Genomic DNA, 13,301 nt, shown 5'->3' on the forward strand with positions numbered 1-13,301 from the left:
TATGCAAAAAAATAAACGATGATTAGTAAAATAATAATAATACAACTTCATAAATTAGTTACACACTATGAAACTTTACTTTATATTTCAGTAAAAGGTCGCAAATTCTGCACTCTATCTACTTTATTTTCCAGCATTTATGTTTAATTTAAAGCCTAAAGAAAGAAAAAGGGAAAAAAACTATGCAATATGGCAAGCAAGGTTTAAGTTTGCATGATTTGTACTCCAGGAAGATAAAATTAATTTACTTTCATTGAGTATTCGATACTACTCTGTTATCATTTACATTAAAATAACTACTCTTAGTATTCAAAGTTACATACTTAAATAAAAGTTCTGGATCCTATTATGTCCAACACCTTCCAACTGATTTCCCTTGAACTTTTGAAGTTTTCTTCAATTATAATGTGAGTAAAGCTTATTTTAGACATTGATCCAGCCTTCCCATGCTTACACTTTCAAGTCAGGAAGGAGATGGAAATAGCAAAAGAAACAGGTAAACACTTTAAAACAGGAACTATGTCCCACCAAACAGTGGCAGCAGAAACACTAAGACTTAAAAACCCCAACAACCTGAAGCCACAAACAGATTTCCCTCTAAACTACTTCCTTTGTTTCTCTAACAAAACCCAAATATTTTGTTAACATCTCAGAATGAATCTTTTGTTCATTCAATTTAGTTCCTCCCTATTTTACTCAAGGTTTTAGACCATTTCAAAGAAGCATAAATGTTTACATCAACTGGCAAATCACACCTGCTATAAACCTCCACTGACACAGAGATTGAAGTGGGGTAACAAACAACAAAGACTGAGCTGGCAGGATGTAAGCACAAGCTTCAACTATCAGCAAACACCCCTTATAAAAGGGCATAAAAGCAGCTGAACAATTTAGGCTGTAATGCCTTTTTATTTAAAAGCAGTTTCACCGAGTGGAGAAGTTAAACATTGCTGCTGCCTTCTTATAAACTTATTCCAGTTTGGGACTTCCTACATTATTATTTTTATAAAAATCTGGTTTCCTTCTTGTAGTCCTGAATCAAAATCAGAGTCAGCCATGCTCACTCATAATAAACACTTATCAAAATTACTTATCAAAAGCAATTTCACTGAAACCAAGCATTCCAAATTCCCCATACGAACTTGCACTATGAAATTAAAAACAAAATATATGCCTTTATTACACATAATATGACTTCTTGTGTACTCTTCAGAAATTAGATTAAACACCACTTTAAAGACTTCCACAAAACCAAGTAAAAACACAGAGATCCAATCATTTACAAGCTAAATATAGTGGAAAGGTAAAACATTCCGTGTTTGAAAGAAATTGAAGGAAAACATTGAAAATGTGCTGAACTCCTGGAAAACTGGCTAGAGGTTCTTTAACTGACCAGGAATGGCAAGAAGCTTAGTTTACGTTTTTAATCTCAAGAAGTTAAGACTGAGATATTAGCTAGGCTTTAGAGACATCAAAATAGTATTCATTTTTATACCTTAAAATGCATATTGAAACAAAAACAACAACAAAAAAAGATACAGATAAAGCAAAATTTCTGTAACTGCTGTCATTTATTGCATTTTTAAGTTTATATACTCAAAGGATATCCTTCACGTGCTTAGCATGAGTATCTGTTCACAAATATACTTAACAAATTCATTTTTCCCGTTAACAGTTATGGCTGAAAAATCTGGGGCAAAACCATTCTGCATGTGCAGCTGCACCTTCATTTTAATTTTGTTTTTTTTGGTGGATTGCTTTATTAGAAATATTCCATGGTACTTAAGGGACCTCATGATTAAGGACCACCAAGCAGAATTCATTTTTTGTTTTCAGCAAACAGTGAAGTTAATTGCTTGTTAGCTCATCACTCCAGCCTGAACTCGGAAGCCTCGCATATTATTGAGCAAAATGGGAAATCAACTAAAGCTTTAGTAATGTAGATCTGAAAAAGCCTGCACAACAAATTCAGCTAAGAGAATGAGGGTGGCATTACACTACAACGTTTTCATCTTCCTTTACATATATATGGAAAACGGTGAGATGGCACTATGACTAACTGGAGTCAGTGTTAATAAGCAACTCTTTCAGCCATCAGCAGAACTAACGAAGCTTCATTTCCTACCAAGATAATTCCTAAAGCCAAACTTCACAACACAAGGTGAGCTCGTGCTGACCTTTTCCGACCTGAGGCATTTGTAACTTGCCTCCCTCACACAGATTCACAAGAGTCTAATACGACACAGGCTTGCACCGAACCTTTCCCTGATGACTATCTATACTGTCTGATGTGTTGACTGATTCCTGTTTTAATTCAATTTAGAAAAGTTGAGCACCTTTGAAAAGTCTTAGCCTGAGCTGGAATTGTCACAAGATCACGCTTTGTTTCCTTCTCTTTTTTTAGTGGGGAATACTGATTCCACGAAAGGACTCCATAATTGTGAATGGCATCCTAGCCTCCCTCCCTAAGAACCCCACGGATACTAACTCTCGTTATAATAATTCCAAATACAATGAGTTTTCTCAGGGGCAATCAGGCCTATTAGCAAGAAAGGCAGAGCTGACCTAGATACAGCAATCATACATTATGTCTCATCTAAAAGGATGCTGTATTTATAGCTTTGTAATTACAGCATAAAATTTAAAGTAAACAGTTATCTCTTTTCTTTAATATTTACTTCATATTGATCAATATTTACTGGTTTCTTCATCTCCTTAGGAACATTACATATTGCCCTTTAATTAAAATAACATTTTTAATTATTCTGATACAGCAAGTTTGCCAGATTTTCCAAGAGTAAACATTTCAATATAACAAAGCCTGATCCAGGATCTCTGGTACTTATTTTAGTAAAACTGTATCCACAGATGCATGCAAGGTTTTGTCCAAAATATGAAAAAGAGCAAAAGATTATATGGACACAAATTGTCACAGTTTTAGTACTTATCTTTCTACAGCTATCCTTAATAATTCAATTACTGTTTTTTGAATAAGGCTGACCTGTTTTCAGAATGGCTGACACCCAAAAATTCCAATCTGTCAAATCACACCACTTATGTGGAAGCCCAGAACTAATTAAGAATACTGAAAATTTGAGGCATTTCTTCAGGGACTAATTGCAACTCACAAGCCTCCTATCTTGAATCACACTGAGAATTTTCTTCAATTGACTTCAGCAAACTGCTATCAAAATCAGCTTACATGCTTCAAGCTAGGACTACAACCATACAAACAGATTAATTTTATTAGTGCCAAGCAGAAAACTGGGTGGCAAAAACCTCCAGACAAAAAGCAGAAAGCTCAGAAATTTTTTAATCACAAAAGAGAACACAAGGATAAAATTAAATTTTTACTCATTGGTAAACAGTGGGATTAAGTTTTTCCTCTCTTCTCTATTTTTCCCTTTTCTGTTTCTACTTGGTAGTATTCTCTTCATGTAGTTACTTCACTTTGAATTTCAATTTGTAAATTTATTCACAGAGGCTTTTTGTTATATTGATTTGGTGCAACTGCATAGTTCACATCTGTAATTTTTAGGCAAAAATTAGAAGCCTGCATGTACAACACAAAAATGATTTAAAAGAAAATTTCCCTGTTATAGCTTAAAAAAATGACAGTTTGGCTGTTAAACATAAACCCACTAGAAAAATGTCAAATTAACTATACCTACCTTGTATATTCTTCTTGGAGCTTGTTTGGGTCACCTACAAAAAACTTAACTCTGAAGTTCAAACTGTGAGGAGATCCTCCTAAAGTCAAGAAAAGTTGTTTCTAATTAATCAGGGTATCCTGGAAAACCAGCTTACTAACGATACATGAACTGACCAAATACATACATGTACTCACTTTTTAATTGTTTCCTAATAGGTTTGTTTGGATCCAACCACCTCTGGAAAGAGACAAATTATACCACCAACTTTAGAGAAACAAAAAAGTACAAATTATAGCCTTATACATCAAGATACTGTTACTTTTTTTGTTGCTTTGTACTTGGTCTTTTACCAAAATGTCCTGCTGGCATATAAAGTGTTGTTGTCGACTCTGGGAAGACACCAACACTACCATCAACAGTTGGTATTGTCGTTCTTTCCCTGAGATTAACCTCTGTTGTCCAGATATCTGCCTCTTACAGTGCTAATTCAACTATGACTTGGTTCTACGATTGTCCCATGGGCCTGAGAGAGGTCAGAACTCAATTATGGTGTGTTTAGCAATCGTCAGCTGTTCTTTAAACTGCTTATCTAAGTCAAACTAACTGTGGCAGTGAAGATGTATAAGCAGGCTAATTTACCCAGCTCAGAAGTTAATTTGCTTAAACTAGTTCCAGTGCTTTTGACTCTGCATTTTGCAGATCTGACACATCCAGGGAGTGATCCCGCTGGCTCACAGATTCTCCTTGAATTGTCAGCCCGAGTGTCGTCTCTGGTTAAGTAGCCAAGTGGGATCCTGGAGACCAGTCTCACCACTCAGCCTGCTGTAAAAGACTACAGATCAATTTTAACGAACAGTGTCCCATCTTGATTCCCTCTACAGAGAATGCAGCTGTGGGGAACAGCAGAAAGATCTTTATAAAAATCAACACTGCAAATTTCAGAAAGAAGTATGGTTCTCCGGAAAGCCCTACAATTTGTTTAAACATCTCTCACAAACAACTCAGCAGACTCTGCACGTTCCAAGGTAGTTTGGTTAACCAATACGTCTATCTTTGTTACAAATGTTGTTTCATTCCTCATCCTGACTTGCAATGCAAGCCTACGAACCTCAGGAAACAGTAATATGGCCACAGTTCCCATGAATTGACAGAGACCCTGCACAGCACATAACTATCTCACATCTACCATAGAACTTTTTACTTTTATCATGTGAGGGAAGAAGAAAGCAAACAAAGAGGTACTCGAGCTATCTGACACATTATGGATCAGATGTTACTTCTGAGTCATCTTAATAAGTGGGAATAATACATAATGATGACTACATCCAAATGCTGTATCCTTGTAGTAGATGACTTAAGAGGAACTGAAGAGATTGCTTGACACAGCTTAACAAGTAGGATTATTTCAAAAAATCCTCACAGGATCAATTAACTTTTAAGTCTAAATGTAAAGGTTCAAGAAAGGACACCAGCCAGCCAGGTATACACATCAATTTTACATAAGAATAGTTAAGTTTCTTGAAGCAACTCATTATAATCCAATATATCTGATAAATGCACCGATCTGACTAACAACCCTCGGATATTTGGCAGTTATGGGGCAAGTACTGTTTGATATCACAGTTAATCCAGAAAATCTGGACTTGAAATGCCTAACAGAAAAGCTTGTATTTACATTTTCTTCTGGTTGTAAAGATCAATTTGGTATGTACCAGCACAGCTCAAACCACAGAAAAGTAACTGTATTTAACAGGCAATATCCATGCTTTCAAGTTATATAATTGGATCCAAACAAAAAAGGTGATTTTTCTTTTGGGAAACTACAGACTGTTAAAACACTTAGTATTGCAAAGAAGCTAAAGCTGAGAGGATTTGGGAAAACATACCAAAACTTCGTGAATCAAGGTGTGACTAGGAAGACATGTTATCCCATTTACATCCCAGTAAGTCTGAGAGACAGGTAGATTCGGGAATTCATGAAGTTTGTACCCCAGTCCTACTGTGAGTTATTCCTGTACTCTCTCCTCCCCCATCAATGTTCCCTGCCTCGCCCCCTCCTGCCAAGGACACTCCAGCACTCGCACTGACAGTACTCTCTGCACTCTTACTCTCACAACACACCAGTACTCCCTTCTGAACACTGCTCCAGGCACCCACAGCCCCAGAATCCAGCCAAACACCCCACTCCAGCTGTACACAGCACCATGGCTTCTTTGTGTCAACTTTTACTGTAACATTAATATTGCAAAAAGCAAAGCTTGTACAGTTCATGAAATCCATGTTTAGGCACAATGATGGAGGTTGCACAATTAGCAGAATCCCCTCTTCCCCGTTACCTTTACCTCCTATCATTCTGACTACATCTTTGTAAAACTCCACTGTCTAATTTCACAAGTAGCTAGAATATCCGTCAATCCAATCTGGTTTCTTTGTCCAAATGAACCAAGTGTAAAACTGATACCAAAAACCATAAAGTCAAACCCATAAAGTCTTCAAGCTTACATGACTAATATTGGTAACATTTCTATTTATTTCTGACACATTGCTTTCACGGGAACTAGATGTGCACTGAAAAGCCAAAATATTTAGAAGTTAAAGAATACTAAACATTTAAAGCATCTACTTATACTGAATAGCTTGGAAGCCATCCTTTCAGACTAACTCTTAACCAGATACTTCCATTAGTGTTGTGTTCAGTTGCTTTCAGATAGAGTAACTGTAACGAGAGCTTAGAGGTCTAAGCTTTGGAAAGCCTGATAAACAAGAAACGCTACAGACTTCTGAATGTTGAGTAAAACATTGGGTGATATTAAAATAAATACTTCTTAAAGCTGAAAAACAATCCAGTCTTTGCTACTGCATGCCCATGTCTCTTTAGCCTGGAAACAAAGTTTAGAATAAAAAGATTAAATGAGGCCAGCTTGCCAATGTCTTAACAGAACTATCCATGAAGTTACAAAAGAAATGTTAAGCACCTACAACTGTGCTGTGCAGATTTATTCTAATTAATAATCTTAATGTAACCAGAACTTAGAAGAATAATATAATTAAGAATAATTTCCTCTAGAGGAGAAAAATGTGGAAGTAGTTCACTATTCAGGCAGAAGAAAAATTATGGCTGTATTGTGACTTCTTTCTTCCTCTTCCATATTAAAAAGTGAAAAGAATCCAACCTTTTCGCAGAATAAAAAAAGCATTTCTATTTAAAACAGTCACTCCTGATGGTTAAACAACAGTAGACCAAATCGGCACTAAAGTGAGTTGCATTGTCTTATGAAACTCAACTTAGTTACCAAATAATTAACACTTTACAGCGTCACTGATCTCTATAGATAACATTCTGCACATTTTGTGAACAAAATTACTTTCGACACACAAGCTGGGAGATAAATTTAGACCCCATCACTGTGACATGCATATAATGGGAACTAGTTAAAGAACTGTATTACAAGGAATAATAGTTAAATTGCCTTTTAAAACAAGTACTGAACATTTGATACCTATAAAAGAAAGTATTCCAGAAGCATTCTTCAAGCAATCATGATCTCAGCAGTGCAGCTCTAACTAGCACAGCTACTGAACCTTACAGCTGGATCTACAGGTGGACTATAAAGCGAAGGACAGAGTTTCAGTCCCATGGAACTTCTTTTCAAGTAAAGTGCATTAACTATTACAAACACATTTTCAAAGGAGTCCCTTCCTTTTTCTGTTAAGGTGATGAGCTGACAACCCTTGTCAGATAGTTAACTATATGAAGCACTGCTGAAAAACCTACCAGGCTTCTGGGCTAGAAAAACATCATACAGAGCGATCTAGTAGTCCCCAATTAAGTATTAACATAAAAAAAAATCCAAGACCTTAAAAACTCCCCAAAAATTAAGAGTTATTATTTCTTATCCCAACTGACACTGATCGTGCAGTACAGTAAACAGATACAATAATACACACAATATCCTCCTAAGGTATTATTTCATTTCCCTTCACAGGTCTCCACATTTTACTCCAAACTTCTAACTACTTGCATTTAGTTTATCGTAACTGTGAGATGATACTGACCCTCTCCAATTACACAGTTGGGGAATACGGCACAATATTGCAATGGCTTCTATTTACTTCTCTTTACAGTGACACAGAGCATTACGATGAACATTATAATTTATCAAATTGTATTTATGAAATGGTCAACTTACAGGGTTATCAGTAGATTCATCAGCCAACTGTAAACCAAAGTAATCTCTCTCTGTCAAATCGAGATGCTTGAAAACTACATCCAATAGAACTTGTCCCTGATCATGTTTCTGCAGAGAACAAATATAAATACCATTTAATGAAGAAATACATAATTGGACATACAGACTTCAGGCAGGCAGAGCACATACAGATTCTTTCACATGTGCTCTAGCAACGTGCATTTTAAATATCACTAAGTGTATCCCAGGAGCACTATTTTTAAACGAGCTTCATCCTTTTTATTTTTTTTTTTAAACATATGTATGGAATTATTATTTTTCCTCTTTGCCATTTTCTGACAGTAAGAACGTCTCGCTTCTCAGCTAGCTACATGATTATTCCTGAATGACATTCATTAAGCAACTTTGGTATTTAGAAGGACTACTGAAAAAAAAAAAAAAAAGAAAAAAAAGCTAGAATTTGACAAAGAACTTGGTAGCCTTCTTTGGGTCACTAAATTTAAAAGCACAGGTCTGTACAAGTTATTCTTACTCATTAGAAAATCTATTCCTAACTCTAACTGAACCAGCATACCGAAAATGTTTCCAAAATTAAATGGCACAGATTAATGCAAATTAACTGAGTAACAGTAATACTGCTTTTCAGAGACAAGTGAACAAACTTGATTCCTACTACAGGGACAAATCTTACTGACAAAATGATATAAGAAGAACACATAGTTGCTGGTACCTAGCAATATTTTACCTAGCCTGAAAATACAGCTAACACAGTCACTAAAAAGCTGAGTGTGCCATTATGAGAGAACTCAATAAATGCATTTGGTTAAATCTGAAGGGAGCTTCCAGAAGAAGTTAAAGCAATATATCTTCTTGAAGTACAAAAAGACTTTTAGAAGATTCTGCAAGAACTGTCAAACAAAAAATAATTATTAAAGAAATGATTCATACATTTTCCGCCCATATTTTCTACTTCTCTGGCACCAAGCAAGCTTCTAACAATCTTCTAGGTGCCAAGAATTATTGACGCTACAGTGAATTTCATACATCTTTCCTTGTTTACTGCAGGCAATAAGATACCTTTAAAGTTTTAAAACAAAAAAAACCTACTGTTCTGCTCCCAAATGACCTCACTTCTCATAGAGATCATACAAGTTTACTATTACAGCTGTTAAAACTGAAATACGTAACTAATAAGGTCAAAAGAAGGTTGCAAGAATTTCATTAACACCAATATACAAGAAAGATCTACAAATCACATTCAGATATTTGTTAACATCTAGGAGCATTCATTCTACCAAAACTCATTTTTTTGTTTAGCTGAAATGACACCTAGTGACTTAAAACTCTAAGAAGCTTGATAATTTATTTCAATATAATTAAAAAAATAGAAAATAGATATCAAGAAATTATCCATTAAATGATCCCAGCAGAACAATCACAACCACAGCTCTGCTTACTGAAGTTGGAATTACATAAGGTATATATCTCAGGTCCAAAGAAATTTGGCTAAGTTGAAGTGATCTAAGAACTGCTGTGTTTACTGTGAAAGAAACTCTTATTTTGCAAAAGAAAACAACACACAGAAAATTTCTTCATGTTTAATGAAATGAACAGCCTGTAGGAGCAGCATTGTTAAGAAATTCACTGCTGAAAAATCTACTTTCCAATAACTAATAACAAGCAAATAAAAAGACCAGAAGTTAACATGATAAATACACAACAGTATCAAAGCATAAGGTAATTTTTATGCACAAAGCAAAAATAGTCACTTTCATTTTTACTGAACTAGGAGTTTGATATATTTTGAAATAAACAAGTAACCAGTACAATTTCTTCAGCAAATAAAAGCTATTTTAAAACTACACAGTAACACTAATTGCTTCTTGGCATTTTTTGCCATGGAGATTTAAATCATAACTCAAAAGAAATTATGACAGTAGCTATCAGAAAACGGGACACTTTGGAACGCAAGCTTAGGCTTCCGTTTACCACAGCTGATATGTCTCTTCTTCAAATAACATGCAGGTATTAATTCTTTAGCTTTTTTCCAATCTAAACCCAAGAACTTACACTGTTTCTTTAATACGTGAATAGGTGTTTCCTAATGAAAAGGCTTAGAAATTGCTATGGGTTAGTATTTAATAATACAGAACGTCATTTCACGACCGCAAGGAGGGTATTTCTCCTGCAACAGAACAGCAACTTTGGTAAGAGAAGACTAGTTTCAACACGAAGCATTTGTTTTGATTACAGTCTTTTACTCTCAGTGCAAACTAAAGATAAACATCTAGTAAAACCCGACCTCAGTTTAACCCATTTCTGATATTTATATAATGATGTTGCAGCTTGCCGGAGCAGGTGAAGGTCACAGTCCTGCTTGTTGTGAGAGATTCAAAATATTTCTAATACTATTGTAACCATTGAATAGCTGCTAGAAGTACAATGACAAGTTCCTACTTTTGCTTTCTTTAAAACAAAAGCAAAACCAATACATGTGGATCAGCACAAAAAGAAACATGCTTTATTTCTACAGATTAGGTCAAACATTAATATTTCCTCTTAAAACAGAGAATAATTTAAAAAAATGGAAAATCACAGAATTTGGAACTAACAAAACTGCCACAGTTAGACACAAAACACACCAACATTTTTTCTAAATAAGAATATTACAGTGTTATCCACACTTCTTAGTCGCTGCTGGAAGAAGGTGGTCTAACAAATTTTGGCCTTTGAGAACAAATTTGGCATTAACACTAGACATCAATATATTAACTGCACTTTATGAAGTATCTATCATCTACTGGCTACCTCCTAGTACCACTAGACACACACATGCGAATTTATTATCACAAAATGATTCTTAACTGTTTACAAATGCCCATGTTTTACAATTTAGGGAAAACATATGCAATTACATAGGTTTAATGCCCGATTACCAACTACCACCACAATCTTCTCTATTTATATTACTGATATTCTGGTTTTGTTGCTGGCCTACAGCACTGGCCACATCTACAGCAAACTCCAGGAGATATTGCTGCAGTGCCAGTGCAAACTCATGTGGACTTCGATGACAGGAATGGAATGACACATCCTGGGCCTCCCTGGAGGGGTCAGATAACTTTGCTGCTCACAGGTCTGTGGGAGGCTGCACTCCTCTCCTCCTGACGACAACACTGGAACTGCCCCTCGCACAGCTCACCTCAATTCTTGTGTTGAAACTCAAGCAAGCACATCCCCAGACAGCCAGTGCTGCACTGTCTTCTTTCATTCTACAACTTAAGTGAGCTTTGCAAAAAGTTATCTTATTGTAAAAAAGGTTCCAAGCAAGCTATTTCATCATTTTTTTTTTTTTTTGGTCAAAGAGAAAAGGGAAACAAATAGAGCAATGATGAAATTAAATGATTGAAAATTTTCACTTCTAGAATGACATGGAAGGGTGTAGGAGGCTGGGGGGTCTTTTGGTTGTTTCACAGATTTTTCGATTTTATTTTCATTAGAGCGTAAATTTCCTGAAGTTTGAGGAGAATTAGGAGGTAATAAAAGCTCCAAATTCCAATATTTGTCCACGACTGCTAACCCACCAGCCTTGTTCACAACAGAACTAATCCCATATACCTTCACTTAAGTTCTCCCACAAGTTTAGCGTGACCTCTGTATCTATGTACTGGCTTTCAGGAAATACAATTAAGTCAGCATGCATGGAAAAAGACACAATTTGAGGTATTTAAACAATTAATTAAAACCAATTAAAGCAATTTGACCTTCAAGCAGCAGGCTTTCAGTAATGCAAATCAGCCTGATCACATTATTAACTCAAGTCAGCCTCGATTCTTCCAGCTATGCTTTCTATGAAGGATGCTTTTCAGGGCTGAAGGAGCCCTTCATTTGGTAAGCAGAGCATTTTACAGAAAGGATTTCTGCTCTTCAAACATACACACAGGTTGGTTACAACTGCCTGCTACCAAAGTAACCTTTGCCTGGCTACAGTCCACAGGGATTATTTGATTTGATTTGTTACGCTTTATACAAGGTAAGGCTTAGCACAAAGAATGCCTATTTTGCAGATCAACAGAAAAGCCTGGTTGAAATGTGAACTGAGAATGTGTCACATAAATTATCCAGGGACATCGTCTGTGATCAGTTCTTTTCTGCTGGAGCAGAAGCAGCATTTGAGTACACTTTTATTAATGTAGCGCTGCATACTCCAGATGATTAAGTTTTACAATTATTAGCATACAGAATACCCCTAGCAATCTCCAGAAGAAAAAAACCTGGTTAATTTATTTGATGTTATCTTTGTCCTTCCTATTTTGAATGCAATTCCATAAATATTTATTGCCAAGTATTGTGCCAGCCACAATAAAATAAAACACAACTATAAACCCTTAAAATCTGTATACCATAGGTTAGCATACATTTGCCATGATTTAATATTTTATTATTCCCTATTTTTAAAAAAACAGATTGAGGCTAAGACTCATGATCAAAATGTTGAGCACCAAGGGACTTTTTATTCCCTGAACTCTGTTTTAATAGACAAACTTGCGGGGTGATCTATATACACAGTAAAGCGTGATCCACGCAACTAAAATATTTAGTACACCAGTGAGGTGGCAAGAATGTATTACATAAAAATTGTTCTTGGGAGAGACAGAATGGACGTTTGAGGATTTATAACTGGTGATTCTGCTCTAGACAGGCACTAGCATTCTTTAGCAACATACAACTTTTGAAAACCTATATCAAAGAGAAGCAAAACCTCCTGTACCTATTGTACAGCTATTATTGCTTATTTTAACCAGCCTTTTATAAACAAATGAAAAACTACAAGACACGCACTCTAATGGAAAAATCATGCACCTTAAAGCCAACAACACAACATTCACTACTTCTCATGCACATTTAATGCTCTTGTCTCCAACAACATTCTGCCTACTCTGCTTTTTGGCAGGCAGTATAGATCTGTGAGCAAGGACTAGAAGAGACAGAGAACAGCAAGTGGAATATTGTAGAGAAAAAGGCAGAAGGTACATAGAAGAAGTTATCCCACATGGGAGACAAGGCTTTTTGTTCACAAATTCAAGTCTTTAGTTGTCCCCCTCACAGCTTCACCATTCAAAAGCCCCACCCTTAACTACTCAGAAGTCCCAAAAAGTTTAATAGCTCCTGAATTAACTAAAAAAAAATGCCTCAAGAGCACATTCCAAAATCTTCCATCTTGATTGAAAACTCTAAAAACACACCCCCACCAAGTCTCCCTCTAAATCTTAATCCACTCAACACTGGATGCTTGCAAGTTTTTGCTCCTCTGATAGGCAACTGCAAGTTTCACCAGCTCTAACCACCTGATTACAGAACAGAGGAATTCAATTGCTCCCACAAACCTTCCCCAAAACACTGAAATGTATCAATATTGTCACTGAACACTGGATGTGAGAATTCAACATAATTACTG

General features: G+C 35.8%; 1 protein-coding gene across 1 annotated transcript in view; it reads right to left on the bottom strand.

Annotated features, from left to right (window-relative positions):
- Nucleotides 1–13,301, bottom strand: part of PTPN4 (protein tyrosine phosphatase non-receptor type 4) — a 68,749-nt gene that overhangs the window by 54,245 nt on the left and 1,203 nt on the right. Inside the window, exons 2-4 of the mRNA XM_009570483.2 lie at nucleotides 7,844–7,951; nucleotides 3,848–3,890; nucleotides 3,672–3,750 (exon numbers count right to left, since the gene is read on the bottom strand). Of these exons, the coding sequence (XP_009568778.1) occupies nucleotides 3,672–3,750; nucleotides 3,848–3,890; nucleotides 7,844–7,951 (230 nt within the window). The remainder of the gene's footprint in view (nucleotides 1–3,671; nucleotides 3,751–3,847; nucleotides 3,891–7,843; nucleotides 7,952–13,301) is intronic.

This window comes from Cuculus canorus, chromosome 6 (genome assembly GCF_017976375.1).
Source record: "Cuculus canorus isolate bCucCan1 chromosome 6, bCucCan1.pri, whole genome shotgun sequence".
Lineage (NCBI taxonomy): Eukaryota > Metazoa > Chordata > Aves > Cuculiformes > Cuculidae > Cuculus > Cuculus canorus.